This window comes from Urocampus carinirostris, chromosome 1 (genome assembly GCF_059441175.1).
Source record: "Urocampus carinirostris isolate Australia breed hairy pipefish chromosome 1, RoL_Ucar_1.0, whole genome shotgun sequence".
NCBI lineage: Eukaryota > Metazoa > Chordata > Actinopteri > Syngnathiformes > Syngnathidae > Urocampus > Urocampus carinirostris.
This window is the reverse complement of record NC_142349.1, coordinates 54,495,505-54,514,670: the sequence shown is the minus strand read 5'-3', so window position 1 is coordinate 54,514,670 and position 19,166 is coordinate 54,495,505. Positions and strand designations below refer to the sequence as shown.

Here is a 19,166-nt window from a genome sequence, read left to right as displayed (position 1 = left end):
CAATTCACCTGAAATGCATGTTTTTGGAAGGTGGGAGGAAACCGGAGTGCCCGGAGGAAACCCACACAAGCACGGGGAGAACATACAAACTCCGCACAGGAAGTCTGGAGCTGGATTTGAACCCACGACAGGTTCCCATGACATGAACTGTGCCGCACAAGCGCTAACCACTGCGCCGCCATATATATATGGTTGTATGTATATAATATAGTTCTTGTAAAAACATTTTTTTTCAGCGAAGAACAGTTTAAAGCTAAATTATTTGCTGTTAGTTATATTTAAATAAAACAAGAACATAAACACAGGAAACACTTTGCCACCTAAATTAAAACTAAAATTATAAAAAAAACAACGTGAATGCAGATAATAAGATTGTTAATCATAATACCAGCTCAGTAGCCTAGATGGTAAGGCGCCCGCTTTGAGACTGGGAGGTCGGTGGTTCGCGCCCCGGCCGAGTCATTCCTAAGACTTAAAAAGTGGTCGGCGGCGCCCTCTGTTGGCTGCGGCTGCATCGGCTCGCTACAACGGGTCAAGTGCAATCGACATTTCGTTCTGTGTACATTGTTACACAGAATGACAATACAAGGAAATTATTATTATTATAATTGAGAAAATAAAGAATACGGTTGTCATGGTAACAATGAAACGTTGAACACTTACGTCATCGGCGAGTCATTCTCCGTGCTGCCGCAAAAACATAATTTTAGAAAATTATAAAAAACGTGTGTGGACAACAATAAGATTACAAATGGTAATAAGTATTACATATAATTAACATATCAACATAATATTTTAGAGATTATGTTTAGATAATGTAATGGCCCTCAATGGCCCAATTTAATTTCACACAAGAGCTACTGTTGGTCTAACAAAGACCATTTACATGGACACCAGACTGACTTCTAAGCTCACTAATTCAAGGCACAAACCTTCCGCATATGTCGTCTCCCCCTTTTTTCGCCACAGGTCCTTTCTTAAATGGACCATGTGTTGACACAAACAACAGCAACAAAAGTAACAGACATTACAATTATATTTCTTGTAAAATCTAAAATATTATAATAAATAAAATATGAATTTAATGCTCAATCTCGCTGGAATAAACACATTGATTAAACATTAATTAGTGAATTCATTTTAGGGCAATTGAATAGTATACAAAATCAATTGCATACCTATAATCATTTTTTAGGAATTAAATATTTTTCTAGAATAATTATTTGACAAATAAGACACAGCAGATGAGTGGGTAGCGTGTCCACGGCACAGTTCTGAGGTCATGGGTTCAAATCCAGCTACCAACCTTCCTGTGCGGAGTTGTTCTCCTCGTGCCGGCATGGGTTTCCTCCGGGCACACCAGTTTCCTCCCACTTCCCACAAGCATGTGTGTCAGGTTAATTGGCCGGTTCAAATTGTCCCGAGGTGTGAATGAGCGAGTGAGTTGCCTGTTTCTGTGTGCCCAGGAACTGACTGGCAACCAGTTCACGGTGTCCCCTGCCCATTGCCCAAAGAGAACTGGGGATGGGCTCTAGCACCCCTGCGACCCTATAAGCGGTGCAAATAATGGATGGATGTATATATTTGATAAATATGTATATTATAATGAATAAAATGTCAATTTTTATTTACGATATCGCTAATATAATAACATAGTGGATTAATTAGTTAAAAAAATTTAGAACCAGAGATAAAACATGACTAATAAGTGCACCAAAGGCAACATATTGTGAACATGAGAAAGAAAAGAGCAAATGAGGCACTATAAATCTGAAAGTTGCTGCATTTTAATAAAGCTCAAAGACTAAAGGAGAAAAAAACACAACAAACATACAGGATCTTTTGAGGTCAAATGGAAAATTATCAGCTGGAAAACAAATTGATATGTCACTGTTATTTCAGTCTCAAATCATCACACACCTTATGACACACGTTCAAAACGTCTTTCATTTCACTGTAAATGTTACAAAAAATACCTTCCCGTATGCCAAAATATATCTGTACAGTGTCAAGGATAAGAATAGCTTTAAGACAATTAATAATGCAATATGTTGTCTCCAAATTATATTTACAAATGCGGAGAGTCAAGATTTAGGACAACACTGTAATTGCGTGTTCCCAATTTGGCATTTATATACAAATTAAGTCAAGATTTTTATAACATAATGGATACAACTGCATTAAAAATGGTTAAACATGTTACAACAGAAATAAATAAAATAAAAATGTGTTAATTTCATATGGCACTTGAAAGTCAGAGGAAAACAGGCCTAAGGCCGCACAAGACCAACGGACCTCAAACGCGCTGGCCCTTCAAGAGGCGGGACATTCATTTCACTTTATGTTACGTTTGTATTCCACATTCTGAATCAGATGGAAATATTTTGAATGTGGAGTATCATATCATTGATATCGAGAATCAGGTCCACGTACTCATAAGCGCTTTGTCCAAACTATTAAGATTCGTTAAAAAAAGAAATCTTCAATATGAATATGAAAATATTTTCATATATCTCATATACATTATATATAATATAAATATTATATAAATCATACATATTGTATATAAAATATATACTTGCCCAAGACACTCGACAGAAAATGGTGCCCCAACCAACCAACCATATACAAACATATATATATATACATATATATATATATATATATATATATATATATACATACACACACACACACACACATATATAAAGGCTTAAAGAACAGGAAATCACAAAGTTACTTGCTAGTTGCTAATGCTAAAATACTAAAAAAGTGCACCCACTTTGCCAACTGTTTTTTTTCCTTTTCTGTCATTTTAAGTGAAATGGTCATTTGGCTGAGGGGTCATAATTGGCCAATTATTATAAGCAACCAATTATATTCTGCAGCTGATTGATTGGACATGGACCTAATAAAAAATGTTCCATAAATTTCGTAGTCGTGTAGATAATGTGCAAAAAAGGGTTGCAATTGCATATAGAGGCCACAAAATAGCAGCAAACATGGACATAGTTATGGCTTAAGTGACTAAAGCTCAATAACTCCCAAGGTTGCATCAAAGCGTTATTTTTGGTCTGAGCGTGAAAGTAAAATGACTGGAACTAGCCTTATCCACTCTTACAGTTAAAAATACAACACGCATGAGTAAAGTATTAGTGAAGACGCAAAGCGTGAGCACATGGACCTTGACCTTGAGCAAACAGCAGACCCCCGGGATACGGCGACCCCGCCTTTTGACTTTTTCACTTTATTGTGTAAAATAACACTTTTTTGCCCCTCTTAATGGCATTTTTACCACTATTAGACAAATAAAATATATTTTGCGTTCCCAAAAATGTACCAAACTTTGCTTTTCTTACGCATAAGTCAAGCGACGTCTCTAAGATGCCAATTTGTTATAGGTCCACGGCATATAAGATGTTGGTTTGGTATTGGTCTGCATCATGGTGTCCTGAAAATGCCGATTTGCTAATGGTTGAACTACCTGCAACGATGCCTTTCACTAGATTCAGTTCATAATCTCCTGTGCTTTGTAAAGACTGCTAATTGGCGATACTGTATTTTTTGTACTGTAGCACTTTGTCATGGGTCCCTATGCTGGCAGAGGTTCCAAAGAGAGAAGCAAAAACATGATAACCATGAAAACAAATGTTCTCCTCCCTCTCTGTTCAGTGTCTTGTGTGCTTCATAAAGACTTTGCAAGTCGGTAATACAATACTGTGTTTCTTGTGCTGTATTTATTCGGTATGGGTCCCTTTGTTCATTGTGATGTTAAAGGGAAAAGCAAAAACATAACCATGAATACAAAGATTGGGATTATTGGGAAATATGAAGAAGGCACACGAAGGGATATCCAGGGTCTAATTAAAAACAAGGAGACAATTAAAGCAAGGAATTATTTTACGGTTATTACAATCCTTGCAAGTGGACGTTTTAAAATCAGCTTAATTTAAATCCACCTTATTTCTCCTCGTTTCTATTCATACCGGGGATTCATAGCATAGAGTTCCATCCCCCACTGTACGTCGATACCACTTTGTGATCCCCACCTCAAAACTGATTGATGCCGTATCCCTGGGCTCTGCTGTAATTGAGTAGACGTCTACTTCAAGTGCGTCTTTTTGGGTGTGCCCTGCTTCCTGTTCTGCCAGAGGTGTCCGGCGATGGTGATGGCGTCCACGCTGGCCGACATGGTTTTTGCAGGAATTTGGCTAAACTGTTTGCGGTCTGAGTTGTACTTGTAGAGGTGCTCGATCATCTTGCCGCTTATGCTTTTGGGCCCGATGCCGGCCAACCGCGTGATCTCCTCCGTCTCGGGGCAATATGCGTACACCGAACGGAACTGGCAGCCGGCGTCGCGAAACAGAACCAGGAAATTGTTGGCGTCAGATTTATCAATTTCCTGTGAAAGGGGGGAAAGAGCCTTTTTGTGAATGCTGAGGAACGATGAATTGATACGGTTGGAAAAAAAACATTGTTAAAATATGAATGATTTAAATTGGTCAAAATGTGAATTGGAAAGAAAAAGTGAGCACATAATTGAATAAAAAAATTGCAAAAAATGTAAAAAAATATTTCAACACTATACTTATTTATCTCAATTGTCTTTTATGGTAAAACGAAACAAACGCAAAATAAAACCTGAACCTAAAACAACACAAACAAAAAACAAAGGAAACCAACACCAAATCAAAAAATAAACAAAACATGGATAAAAAAATCTCAGAAAACTTCAAACCAAAAAATATCCCCATAATATATACGTCCCCCAAAAAACAGGAGATAATGACAAACAGAAAATAGAAAACAACCCTCCCCATCAAAATAACTAAATAAAGAACTCAAAATAACACAGACAAAACAACTTCCCCAACAAACAAATTCAAACAAAACAAAACAAAGGCAAACGAAATAACAAACCGAAACCAAAAAACCAAAATATGGAAGCATAAATCTAACAATAAACTTACCAAACAAATACCCAAACTCAATTAAATTAAACAAAAGCCAACCTTTAAAAAACCCCAAATAAAATAAACTAAAATCCAAACCAAAAACCAACAAAAACAAACCAAAAAAAAAAACAAAAGCGAAAACAGCCCCCCCATATCCAAACAAATCCAAAACAAACCAAAAACAAAACAGAACAAATCCAAACCTGCAATATAAAAAATAAAATCCACAAATAAATGGAACATAACAGATACCCAAAACTGAACCAAAAAACCACTTCCCCAAACCCCCGAAAACAGAACAAAAAAAAAAGAAAACCAAACGAAAACGACTCCCCACAAAAAGAAACAAACAAAAAACCAAACCAAATCCAAGAAAAAAATCCTCAAAACAAAAAACACAAGATATTAAAGTACAAACTAAACCACATGCCACCCCTCCAAAAATAAAAATACAAATGCACAAAGACTTAACCAAACAAAAATCTAAACTAAATAAATACCCAAACCAACCCAAATCAGACAAAACAAAAAACCCATAAAAACCAAGTGCAAAACCCCAAACAAAAAAAGAACAGAAAAACAAAGCCTCAAAAACCCAACTAAACAGTAGCCCAGACCAATTAAATAACTAAACTCCCACCCCCCTAAAAATGAATCCATTTAAAACAAAAAAGTCACAGAAAACCCCAAACTGACTCAAACAAACCACAACACATGTGCATAGAACAAAGAAAAACAACAACAAAAAAAGTGTCATTTTTATTCTATTAGTTATTCTAAGGGCAGCACGGCAGCGCAGTGGTTAGCGCGTGTGCGGAACAGTTCTGAGGTTATGAGATTAAAGCTTCCTGTGTGGAGTTTGATTGTTCTCCTGCAACATTGGATGGTTTTCTAGCATGAACTGCCCGTCTAAGGTCACACCACTGCATCTCAATTGGATTTATCCGGACATTGACTTGGCCACTCCAGAATTTTCATCTTGTTTTTTTTTTTTTTTAGCCATTCAGAGGTGGACTTGCTAACGTGTTCCGGATCCGTTAATTGGTGGGTCCAAATTGTCCTTAGGTGTGAATGAGTGAGTGAGTTGTCTGTCCCCGTGTGCCCTGCGACTGTCTGGCAACCGGTTCAGGGTGTCCCCTGCCCACTGCCCGAAGATGGCTGGGACGGGCTCCAGCACCCCCGCGTCCCTACTGAGGAGAAGCGGTGCAGAGATAATGGATGGATGCATAGTTATTCTATGGCCAACTGGGATTTGATTTTTTTCCAAGATGTTGGAATGTGTAACGCATTTTTTGTCGGTCGTCAGATTTTTACTTTTAATATTGAAATCATTTGCATGAGCTGTATGTGTAACCGTATGTGTAATTCTATTTGTTTTATGAACCAGAGCTGGGATTGGCTTTTTTCCCTTATATGTTACTTTTATTATTTTAATCGGGTACCTTTTTGCTGCGCAGAAGCATTTTGTGAAGAGCACAAAGTTATTAAGCAGTTAGCATTTTGCCAGCAAAACGTACATCGATAATCTTATTTTTCTGTCCCTCGTTGACCTTGCCAGCCAAGCAGCAGTGTGCCAGGGCGTTCTGGATGATGTGCTTGTTGGACTTTGCGCTGGGCTCCTTGTAGAGTTTAGGACCTGATCGAAGGAAAACCACAAAGCAATTAAACCTCTCTGAACGTTAGCGGAAAAAGTTAGCTAGCTCGTACCCGTGTACTCCGTATTAGAGGGAGTGGAGGAAGTGGTGGAATCGTTCTCCCAATCCTTCTCTCCGTTGCGACTGCCGGTGGAGGGGCAAGAGGAGAAGCCCCCTGCAGAGTCGGGCCTGAAAAATAGACCTTGTCATTAAGGATGCATGATAATTATTGGGCTGAAAGTTATCAAACCAATAACCTGATAGTTGCAGTGCCGTGAAAAAGTATTTTCCCTCTTCCTGATTTCTGTGTTTCTTTTTTTTTTTTTGCATATTTATCACTCACAAATGTTTCAGGTCATTAAACCAATTTTGAGTAGTGTTTAGCGCGTGTGCGGCACAGTTCTAAGGTCTTGGGAACCTCCTGTGTGGGTTCAAATCCAGCTACCGGACTTCCTGTACGGAGTTTGTATGTTCTCCCCGTGCTTGCGTGGGTTTCCTCCCACATTCCAAAGACATGCATTTCAGGTGGATTGGCTGGTCAAAATTGTCCCTAGGTATAAATGAGCGAGCAAGTTGTCTGTCCCTGTGTGCCCTGCGATTGGCTGGCAACCAGTTCAGGGTGTCCCCTGCCCACTGCTTGATGATTGCTGGGATGGCTCCAGCACCCCCGCGACCCTACTGAGGATAAGTGGTGCAGATAATGAGATGAGATGAGACATAGACAACCCAATGAAATACAGTTTTGAAAATGTTGATTCCATTTATTAGGGCATGTTAAATCTCAGTAACTGTGACTAACCCTAGTTTTGCCAACACCTGTGTTGAAACAAGAAATTCCCTAAATTGAATCCGTGTGTCAAGCGAAGCAGGCTACAAAATCTCAAGAGCACAATTGACAAGCGACGATTCAAATAAATTCCAGAATGAAAGACATCAGAAAAAAGTGAATTAACAGCACGGAAAAGGTCACAAAAATATTTCCTAGGCTGTGTTACTCCAGCGAACCACTGTCAGAGCCCTTATCTCAAAATGGAGGAATTTGAGAAAAGTGGCATAGCTTCACAGCACCAACTAAGGATTACTTCAAGAGTGTGACGACAGCACATAAGGAAGGTTACAAAATAACCCCAAAAAACATCCAAGGAACTGCAGGCCTTTCTGGCTTCAGTTAAAGTCAATGTTCATGACTCCACTATAAGAAAGACACTAGCCAAAATGGCATCCATTGGAGAGTTCCAAGGCGAAAACTACCAATGTCACAAAAGAACACAAAAGGTTGTTTCACATTTGCCAAAAGCTTTTTGATTATCCTCAAGACCTTTGGAGAAACATTCTATGAACCGATGAATCAATAAATTGAACTTTTTGGAAAGTGTGCAGCCCATCACATGTGGTACAAAAACAGCACAGCATTTGACAAAAAAAGATGATGCCTACAGGAAAGCATGGTGATGGCAGTGTGATGGTCTGTGGCTGCTTTGCTGTCTGAGGACAGAGACAGCTTGCTGTGGTTGACGGAATAATGAATTCTGGTTTTAACCAGGAGAACTTGAAGTAGATCGCCCGACCATCACTTCATTCTCAAACTCAAGCGCTCTTGGATCATACAGCAAGAAAAAGATCCGAAACACGTTAGCAAGTCCACCTCTGAATGGCTAAAAAAAAACCCAAGATGAAAATTCTGGAGTGGCCAAGTCAAAGTCCGGATAAATCCAATTGAGATGCAGTGGTGTGACCTTAGACGGGCAGTTCATGCTAGAAAACCATCCAATATTGCAGATTTGAAACAATTTTGTAAAGAAGAGTGGGGCAAAATTGCTCCACAGAGTTGCGAAAGACTCATTACCAGTTATAGTAAATGTTTCCGTTGCTGCCAGAGGTGGCCCAACCCGCTATTCGGCTCAGAGGGCAATTACCTTTTCACATAGGGCTAATTATGATTTGATTTTTTGGTGTCTTGCTGAATTATATCAACATTTCAAAACTGCATTTTGTATTTCCTTGGGTTGTCTCTGCGTGATATTAAAATTTGTTTGATGATCCGAAACCTTTGTGAGTGATAAATATGCAAAAAAAACATAGAAATTAGGAAGTGGGCAAATATATTTTAATGGCACTGTAGTCCATTAATCCGCCAATAAATTCATATTTTTACTTGAAATAATGCATATAACATATACCACAAACTCTGCAAATCTCAGAATTATTCCACTTTACTTTGAACAAATCTACCATGACACCACAACTTAGACCTGTTGACATGGATTTTACTGAAGCAAACGTAGACCGCACAGGGGGAAACCAAGCAAAAGAATAAATAAACTACACACAGAGACATAAGACTACTGACCTTCCCTTTCTTTGTTTTGGGGATTTAAGGAACAAAGGAACTTTATTGCCTCTGAGGGAAGCATGCCACAGAGAGAAAGGAGACATAGACAAGACAAAAAAGTGTAAAACAACAGATAATAAAGAAGCTAAACACACCGACAACTATTGTTTTCTTTCAATTCACTGTCCTTAAAGACGTCAAGTGTTGGGGGGGTGAAAAGGTGTACACACATACAAGAATATATATATATATATATATATATATATATATATACTCCATTATATTTTTGATAACTTGAATTTTTATATACAGAATATTTATATTATACTTTTAAATTTTACACATTACATGTGTCATTTCATGGCATTTCAATTTTTATATATTAGTTCTATATTTTTCATATACTGTATTTACGTTTATGAAATATATATTTAATTGCAAGTACTTTCATACGAAGTCATGTATTTTACTATTTTTTTCCATTAAATTATCAAGATTATTACTCTATCTTATTGTATTACTTGTACAAGCAAACATTAGTATTATTCATATTTTATAATTCTATACTTATTTATATTTTATATTTCTATAAAAATGTAACGAGTACAAAATGTTTAAAAAAAAAAAAAAAATATATATATATATATAAAACAAATAATTTATCAATCCAAAAAAAATAATAAAAATGGTTCCCTTCACCAAGGCTTTGACTAACAATTTTATTGTTTACCATTATAGACAAAACTCATTCAATATCAGGGACATCACTGTTTCCCTGTTATTTATGTTCACTCCCACTGACAAATTTCTTTGGATTTACTTTTTTGGTTGTGTTAAAAACAAATTTGACTTGTTGGTAATATTTCCAAGATTCACATGAAAATTGTACCTGTAGTTCTTCCTGTTATCTTGATGGTTGCTTTCATTATCATTCAGATTTAGCGAGGCCAGAGAAACGCTTGAGACCGAATATCCTCGAGGACGCACTCCTGCATCAGATAGGCGGTCTTTTATTATATTTTTACATTGTTTTTGCATAAACTATTTATATTTATCCTACCTGTTGCCCTAAAGGGGAGGCCAGGTGGCTCTGCAACATCCCTGTGGAAGGACTTGGGCCGAGGCTTGTTCTTGAAACTTGCAGATCTGGGCTTGACCACCTGATTCATCTCCTCCATCAGCTTGAGCTGCTTCCTCCTCAAATATTCGTGCTTAATGTACTCTCGCCGTTCTTTCTCTTCTTCCCGCTTCTGTTGCTCTTCCTCCGCTTTCAACCTGGGCAGAGAGGACGACTGTCAAGGTCAAATTATTAATAACAAGGTAATTTTACTAAATAGACTAAGAAACCTGGTGGGCATCTTTTGTACTGTTGATAGGTTTATAGTATAGTAGACACTGAAAATGAGGAGGGAAGACATGAATGGATATTGAACTTGCAAGGAGAACAGGAGACGACCCAACCCTCAGACAAGAATTTCAAACCTATTCTAAAAGTTCCTACCCCAAGCCCTATCCTTTCATTAAAAATCCTAGATTACAAAAAAGCAGAACTGCCCTAAAGGGTGTGCAAATCAAAGAACAGCAACATTATTGGCCGACAGCAACAATGATGCAACCAGTGCATTATAGTCAAAACAACAAACAACATTGAGGTTTAATAGTCAAATTGACAAACTGTTATCCTATGCAATGTCCTTTGCAGGTGTCCAGTAATAAAAACTGAATAGACTTATCAACTGTTTTAACTGGTTTTATTTTACCTGACAGAGCAACATTTTTTCGTAAGAATCTATTAAATTAAATATGGAGTTCTCCAAGGTTCAATTTAGGCCCTTTACGTTTTAATGGTTATTGTAATTCCCTGCTCTCAAGACTCTCCAAAAGGATTGTTGCAAGTGGTTGATTAATATCATCTGAAGAATACAGCGCCTGTGAATTTCTCTCCCAGGTAGGTGCTAATGCATGCTTTTTAGTCAAAGTCGAAGTCAATTTTAATTGTCAATTCCTCAAATGCACTTGACATACAAGAAACCGAAACTCCGTTTGCCACTCTCCGATGACCAGACAACAATTGGAAAATGTTAAAGGTAAAACAATAAAATGGGTTAAAGAAATAGATACAATTAGCAGGTGTGCAAGTTGGTGTGCAGTCATGAATGTTAATTTCTCTTCTTACTAGGTGGGGAGAGAGTTCTGTTGTCTTACTGCTCGATGGATAAAGCTGTTTGTGAATCCAGTAGTGCGAGAGCGGAGGCTTCTATCATTTCCCATGGACAGTTTGTTGGATGGGTTGAGTCGTTGGTGATGGAGATGGCTTTGCGGGTGAGTTGGGTGGTGTAGCTAACTTGTAGGAAAGTGGGTGGTACTCCAATTATCCTTTCGGCTGTACTTACAATGCTTAGTAGGGCCTTCTTGTTTTAGTTCGTGCAGCTGCCGCCCCACACAACAATGCAGCTGGAAAGCATGCTTTCGATGGTTCCTGGGTGGAATGTGGTCAGGAACGGTGGTGGACCCCTTGATCACTTGATAAAGGCGCTGTTGTGCTTTCTTTGTTAGATTATTGTAATTCACTGCTCTACGGACTCTTCCCAAAAATTTCAAAAGCAATTCTCTTTTATCTTTTGAACAATATTGCCAAGGTCTTCCCACATTTATCTCAGGCAAACATAGAGGTGCTGATGCATGCGTTTAACTCCTCTTGATTAGATGATTGTAATTCCCTGCTCTCCGGACTCCTCTCCAAGCCAATTCTTCACATCAAATCATTTTATCTATATCTGCTCTTGTGGTCCTTGAAGGTCTCTGGCAAAGGTCTGTGCCTTGCCATAATTGTATTAATTTATTTTTTTAATTATTTTTATTTAAACCATTATGTGTGTCTGTGTATTTGGCCCCCAAGGTTGTTGGGTAGGGGAAAAGGGGAGTTCGATATATTATTTTGTTATTGTACATTGAATATTTTATATGGCACTTTGAGTGCTAAACAAATACATTTTGATTGATTCAAAAATATGAAAAAAAGGTTCCATATTTGGAATACTTGTTGAATTCTACTTTCAAAATAAGAGCATCAAACCTCGCAGACTCCTTCTTCTGCTCCTGATCCAGGTCCTGCTGTTGCTTCTTCTCCTGCGCCTCCTTTTCCCTCCTCAGCCTCTTCTCCAGCAGGGCTGCTTTCTTGGCCGCCATGTTTTCTTCGTCTTTTGCGTCGTCCTGGGATTCAAAGGATGGAGGAAAAACTTTGTTAGAAATATTAAGGAATAAGTAAAATTGAAGAGTGTGTAACATTTGATGCCATCTAAAGGTAAAATGAAATAAACTTTTTTTTTTATAGATATTTTAATTTTATATATATATATATATATATATATATATATATATATATATATATATATCTCATCTCATCAGCCGTACCGCTTATCCTCATTAGGGTCGCGGGGGGGGCTGGAGCCCATCCCAGCCATCTCCGGGCAGTGGGCAGGGGACACCCTGAACTGGTTGCCAGCCAATCGCAGGGCACACAGGGACAGACAACTCATTCGCTCATTCACACCTAGGGACCATTTGGACCGGCCAATTCACCTGAAATGCATGTTTTTGGAACGTGGGAGGAAACCGGAGTGCCCGGAGGAAACCCACGCAAGCACGGGGAGAACATACAAACTCCGCACAGGATGTCTGGAGCTGGATTGGAACCCACGACAGGTTCCCATGACATGAACTGTGCCGCACAAGCGCTAACCACTGCGCCGCCGTGCTGCCCATATATATATATATTAAATATATATATATATATATATATATATATATATATATATATATATATATATATATATATATATATATATATATATATATTTTTTTTTTTTTTTTTTTTAAGGATTAGAAAATGTAACCAAACAGGCTTGTTTTGTTGCAAACCCACCCAGAAAGTTCTAATAAATTGATCAAAGTGATGACCTTGATCGATTATTGACTTAGTTTAGGCTTTGAACTGAACGGGTTGATAAAACCGCTGAAGGTTAAACGGTCCATTTTCTGTATTGGTTTTTGCAGTGACTACAAGAGATCTTGAAAAGGATTAATTTAAATTATCAGAGAAAAAAATGTTACAAACCAAATAAAAATTGGGTTGTACAGTAAATGGTAAATGAACTGCATTTTTATAGCAAAACAACCCCGGAAAAAAGTGACTTCGAAACAATGCAAACTGTAAAATGATTGTTGCAAACCAACCTAGAAAGTTCCATTAAATATATATAAAAGTGATGACCTCAATAAAATCTTCACCCAATTTGGGTTAGTGAACCCAGTGCATTGAGTAAACTCTCTATTTTGTTGCTTTGGATCTACCGTGACGGCAACTAACCTTGAAGAAGATTCATTTTAGTCAACAAAAACAACAAAGTGTGAAGTAATTTGGGTTAATTAACCGAGTATATTTAGAATTGGTCCATTTTGTTTTATTGGATCTGCCATGATGGAATCATTCAAATTCACAAAAAAAAAAACTAAGAAAAAAAAAACAGAGAGTGCCATTGAATTGATCAAATGTTAACCCAAATTGGGTCATGTAACTTTGTGTTTTTAGAAAATGTTCCATTTTGTTGTATTGGATGTGCCAGAATGGCAACTGACCTTGAAGAAGAACCCACAACACATCTTCTGGTCCTCTCCAAGTTCTGCTGCGGTCTCCTCAGTTTGGTTCTGTGTCGGACAGTCTCCGGTCAGTGCAACCTCCAGTAGCTCTTTCTTGTCCGAGGGAAGTTTGTGTCCTTGGATCTCCGACTTGGGCTGAGACAAGACCTCGGACATCCTCATGATTTCATTCTCTTGGTTTCCTGATTGTTCTACCTCTCTGGCTGCTGGAGTTCCTCCGAGGTTCTTCTCTGTCTCGTCTTTTCTCTTTATGTCTTCTTTGTTCTCTTGGTTTTCGTGAGTCCCAGCTTCCACGTCTGGACTCAAGTAGGCAAAGGAGCTGGTGTGCGTCTGGCTGTTGGCGAATCGTCTCAATCGGGGCAGGCTGTCCACGGAGGTTGGCGTGTTGAGCATCCGATGGATGGGTGTGATCTTCAGGTCGCTGGGACGCGGCGTCCGAGGCGTCCTGGCATGGAATGAAGCAGGACGCCGCTTCAGGCCTGCCGAAGGACGACTAGCTGGGTTGACGTAACCGGACGAGGGCAAAATTGGGGACAGGGAGCCCACAGATCCTTTAGTAGGGGCTCTTCCCGTTACGCTGCTGCTGCGCATATCGCGGAGTTGCCTGGGTGGGGAAACATCGTAATAAGTAAAATTAGAATTGTCTTTATTGTCATTTATAACATTGCTGATAACAAGGTTAGACATGGAACTCAAGAATAAACATAAAAAAAGACTTAAAAGAGAAAACTAACATACAAAAACACCAACAAGTCTTGACTAAATGGTATTGTAACCCATATTACAGTTATATTAAAAAAATAATACAGTAGACCCCCAGAATATGCGGACCCAACCTTACGATGTTTTTCAGCCCCTCTTTTCTCCAAAATACATTACATCAATAAATATTTATTTTGAAAGACCAAAAACTAAAAATTAATCTCAGTGAGTTTCGTGCCTCATCACTCACTAAAATGCCTGTTTGCTGTTCGTTGGCATCATTCAGTATAAAATGCTAATTTGCTAGCAGTTGAATTACCTCCCACAATGCCTTTCACTTCATTCAGTTCAGAATCTCATGTGCTCAGTCAAGACCAATATTCCCTCTAACACGCCATCACCTCTCAACCCAAAAAATTGTGTCAATTAGTACAAAACAATCCAGTCAGTTAGATCAAATGGACACCAAAAGTAAATCAGTACATTTTTTTTTGTAAAAACCAAGACCGTTTGAACAAAAACACCCAATCTATTCAGTTTTTGAATCGTACCTATGTGGCGATGGTGCCGGTGGAGGAATGACCCAAGCCTTTTGCTGCTGTTCCTTAATGGACATGATCCTCTCCTGCTGCTGAGCCAATCGCTGCATCTCTGTCTGCAGGAATCCCAGCGACGTGTTTAACCGCTCGATGGAACGAGTGTACTCTGCCAGGTCCGTTTCACCCGGGGTCAAACCTGTCGGACATGAAATTGTCAAGGAAACCCCCGGAAGAAAACATCGGGATCAACGTTTCTTTTTGTTTGATATATTGATTTCAAAAAACTGCTTTTTGAAGCTACATCTACACTTTGGGTCCATTTTGTAAAATACGATTTTGGAAATGTGTTTGCGAAGTTGACAATTAAATCATTAAATACAGACCATTTACCATTAAAATGAATAATCATTCTTTTCATTAATATTTGATTTTTTTTAAGGTACCATGTTGTAATCATAAAAGGTTCTACTTGTTGACGCCATTTTCTGGCTGAAATCATCATTAGGTGAAGCTCCCTGTGTGGCGTGAGCAAGTATGTGCATTTCTTAGAATCGCTCAAATAAACTCTTTTTTCATCTTTTTGGGGGTCTGGGTTGGCGTTTGGACTTTGTTTCAGGACTTCTCTTACTTTCACTGTTTTCATGATCCACTGACAAACACTGATATATATATATATATATATATATATATATATATATATATATATATTATATATATTATATATTTATATGTGTACACACATTGGTATTTACTCTATACATATTTATCTTTCAATATTTTTAAAGGGACAGTGTGTAATATTTAATGCCTCCAAGTGGGACAAAAAACTTGTACTCAGTAAAAATTTGAATACTAGGCAAAATACATAAATCATCATACCAATGTTATTTTTATATATATATTTTTAGAAATTTGTATTGTATTGTATTGTATTGTATTAGAAGTGGAATCCATACTTAGTAATCCGCCATGCTTGTCTGGCGTCTTTCTGCTTGCTGTGGCACTGGTTTTCATTCTCATTTGACAGTGCCATCTAACGGTCGAATATTACACTTAGGCTTGAAGGCCATGTACCCCACCTTTAAGCCCTATAAAATGCACACAGTTTTTATTGGACAATTTAGACTTTGCTGCTCACCTCCCAAATCTTCACAGGGCGATTTGGGTGCCGCACCGTCTGGCTTGCATCGCTCTGTCCTCTCCATGTCACCTTGACCGGTACTGGAGGACGGCGGCAGGTTACGAGGCCCGGTGACGCCTTTTCTTCGGACCACGTTTAGGAAGGCGGTCCGGCCCATTTTCTGACGATGCCTCGTGAAGGCTTCCTCCACCTGAGAAGACGAGACTTTTCGTGACTTCCTTTGTTTTTCTAAAACTTAAGGAAAACATTTTTTCTCCTGTTTCTTACCTTCTTTTTCTGTGCTTCGATGGCTCTGCGCTTCTCCTCCAGCTTCATCCTGAGCTGGATCATCTCAGAGGCAATCAGGTGGGAGGGGTCTCGAGGAGAAGGCGTGGCCGGCGACGTTATTGGCAGAGGGGGTGTGCCGATCTAAACGCAAAAGACTATCGAGTTATCCAGACTGGAGTATTGCACGAACGGACAGACAGACACAGAAAGAGAAAAAGACAGAGTGAGAGAGCAATTGAGAAAAAGAAAGGGATGTATAGAGGGGCAGATAAATACAGATGGAGAAATAGTGGGCTGGATAGACAAATTGAGATGGATAAAGAAGTAAAAAGAGAGGTAATGGAAAGATAGGTAGAGGGGTATAGAGGGAGGGAACAAGTTAGATGGAGAAAAGGAAGGGTCGAGGGGAAGAGAGAGATAGAGAAACAGAGATTCAGATGCAGATGGAGGATAAAGAGAAAGGTCAGAGAAAGAGAGAGATGGGAGGAAGGGTGGATATATAGATAAAGAGATAAACTGGGAGAGAGGAAAAGATAGGTGCAGAGATGGGTAGAGTGAGAGAGAGATAAACAGATGAACAGAGACACAGATACAGGGATATCGGTACAGAGAGAGGAATGGAAGCTTGGGATAGAGAGGGACAGAGATAACTAGATAAACTAAGAGAAAGAGAGAGAAACTGACAGAGAGAAAAATATGGATGGAGAAATAGAGGGGTAAAATGAGAGCGAAATAGAGAAAGATAATGTTAGAAACAGAAAGAAAGAAGAAGATGGGCGGATAGAAATATTGAGATATAAAGAGATACAGAGATAAAGTAATTGAGAGAGATATGGGGGAATTGGGTTGGAGAGAGAAGTAAAAGATAGAGAGACACGGACAGAGAGAGACAGAGGAAGAGAAAGAGATGATGACGAGGTAAACAGAGAGAGCGGGGGAGAAAGATAGAAGGGGAAAGAAATATGTGAAGAAAGAGGTAAACAAAGAGCAATTGAGAAAAAAAGAAAGAGAGGGGATAGGGATACCAAGATAATAGGAGGGATAGAAAGGAAACAGAGAGAAAGAGACAGGGATAAGAACATTGAAATAATTAGAAATAAAAAGATATAGAGAGAAGGTAAAAAGAGATGGAGAGAGCAGAATTCTATATGACATCAATTTCAGTGTTAAGAATTTCAGATGTTTTAAAAATAACTATATTAGAGCAGTTTTGGCACAAGACAAAAATATTGTTGTCAAGGTTGATCACAAGAGGGCGCATTTACATATAGAAAAATAATTGTAATGGTTTGTTCAAAATCGAAAGATATGATCGCCTGATTAATAAAACAAATGGGCAAGACCAACCTGCAAGTACGCGTTCCTGGAGAGGGGCCGGCCCGGTGTGTTGATATCAGAACTCTCGGACGTGGTCCCGCCACTGCTCTTCCCCTCCAACTTGCGGAACTTCTGCTCGGCGAAACTGGTCATGCGAACGACACCCGAGCCGCCGGAAGAGATGGGGCTGACCGAGAGACATCCGTCTTGTCCGTCCCCCCTACCGCAGCCCCAGCCAGGGTCGGACCTGCCCACCCCTTTGGAACGGCCCTCCCCGTTCCTGTCAGGGAGGGGACAGGAGCGCGAGGCGGTCTCCCCGTCGGGGTCCATGTCCGGATAGTCTCTAAGGGACGAGTCCTCGTCCAAGCTTTGGATCTCCTCCGTCTTCACGTGGATGCCGGTGTCGTCGGTGGACAGAGAGTTGCTGTCATCCAAGCGGGTCTTGGACCCGACCGGGTCGTCCGCTCGGCCCGCCGAGCCCGGGGTTGTTGGTGCTCGGGTGTCGTGGAGGAAGAAGCTTCCGTTTCGTCCGCCCATGCCCAGGCTGGCGTGGGGCCTTTCCGGGTCGTGGATGATCTTAAGTGCCTCCTCGATGCTGGGAGGGCTGGAGGGGCTGTAGTCACCATGGTGATTGGTGTCGGGGTGGACGCCATTGGGATGCCTGCATTACATCATTTTTATATGTTTATGTGGATATTTATTTTAGGTTTTTATAAACAGGCTTTTCACACCCTTTTCACGGCCAAATTCAAAGACCATCAAAGCCAATTTTCCAATCCTACTAAAATACAAAATTCGGTGTGAATAATGTAGTTTGCTAAGCCGAAAATATATCTGAGTCTTTTAATCCTGTGTGTGCATTTATCAAGACATATGATTTTTAGATCTTGAGTAAAGTGCAAATATAGTTACCAGGCACTACCTTAATTTTTTGAATGGCAATTATAATATATAATGAGATAATAACTAATGCTTGCACTAGTATACATTTCATCGTGTCTCGCCCATCATGCCTAGTCTCTTACTCTAGTGCCTTGTTGCGCCTCATCTTCGGCCTCATTGTGCCCAGTCCCTTACGCCTCATTGTGTCTCATCCTTCATGTCATCTCTCGTGTCTTGTCCATCATGCCTGATCTCTCGTGCTTTGTTATGCCTCATCCCTCGTGTCTTGTCCATCATGCCTCATCTCTCGTGCCTTGTCATGCCTCATCTATGGTGCCTCGGCTTACCTCATATTTTGCACCTCATCATGCCTTATTGTGCCCAGTCTCTTGCGCCTCACTATGTCTCATCCTTTATCTCATCTCTCGTCCCTCATGTCTAGTCTCTCGTATACTCTTTTGTGCCCTTTTGTGCCTCATTGCTCACACCCTGTTTTGCCTCATCTTTTGCACTTTATCATGCCTCATTGTGCCCAGTTTCTCACGTCTCATCGCGTCTCATCCTTCATTTCATCTCTTATGTCTCGTCCCTCATGCCTCGACTTATCTATAGTCTTCATCACGCCTGATGACTCTCACCTCATCAATGATGTCTGCCTCATCTCTCGCACTCAGTTGTGCCTTGTCTCTTGCCTCAACTAACGTTTTTTTTTTAAATTGTACACCATCTCGTACACTT

General features: G+C 39.5%; 1 protein-coding gene across 4 annotated transcripts in view; it reads right to left on the bottom strand.

Moving 5' to 3' along the window:
* Window positions 1–1,765: 1,765 nt before the first annotated feature.
* camsap2b (calmodulin regulated spectrin-associated protein family, member 2b) overlaps window positions 1,766–19,166 on the bottom strand; it is a 49,344-nt gene continuing 31,943 nt past the window's right edge. For 2 of the 4 annotated variants that reach the window (XM_088345570.1, XM_088345575.1), the window contains 12 exons: window positions 17,577–18,207; window positions 16,230–16,370; window positions 15,960–16,152; window positions 14,834–15,017; window positions 13,560–14,184; window positions 11,998–12,134; window positions 9,982–10,196; window positions 9,811–9,910; window positions 8,940–8,990; window positions 6,663–6,778; window positions 6,473–6,591; window positions 1,766–4,402 (listed from right to left, as the gene is read on the bottom strand). In XM_088345570.1, coding sequence (XP_088201696.1) covers window positions 4,103–4,402; window positions 6,473–6,591; window positions 6,663–6,778; window positions 8,940–8,990; window positions 9,811–9,910; window positions 9,982–10,196; window positions 11,998–12,134; window positions 13,560–14,184; window positions 14,834–15,017; window positions 15,960–16,152; window positions 16,230–16,370; window positions 17,577–18,207 — 2,812 coding nt within the window. In that variant the 3' untranslated portion in view covers window positions 1,766–4,102. The remainder of the gene's footprint in view (window positions 4,403–6,472; window positions 6,592–6,662; window positions 6,779–8,939; window positions 8,991–9,810; window positions 9,911–9,981; window positions 10,197–11,997; window positions 12,135–13,559; window positions 14,185–14,833; window positions 15,018–15,959; window positions 16,153–16,229; window positions 16,371–17,576; window positions 18,208–19,166) is intronic. The other 2 variants (XM_088345582.1, XM_088345591.1) reach the window with 1 other exon arrangement.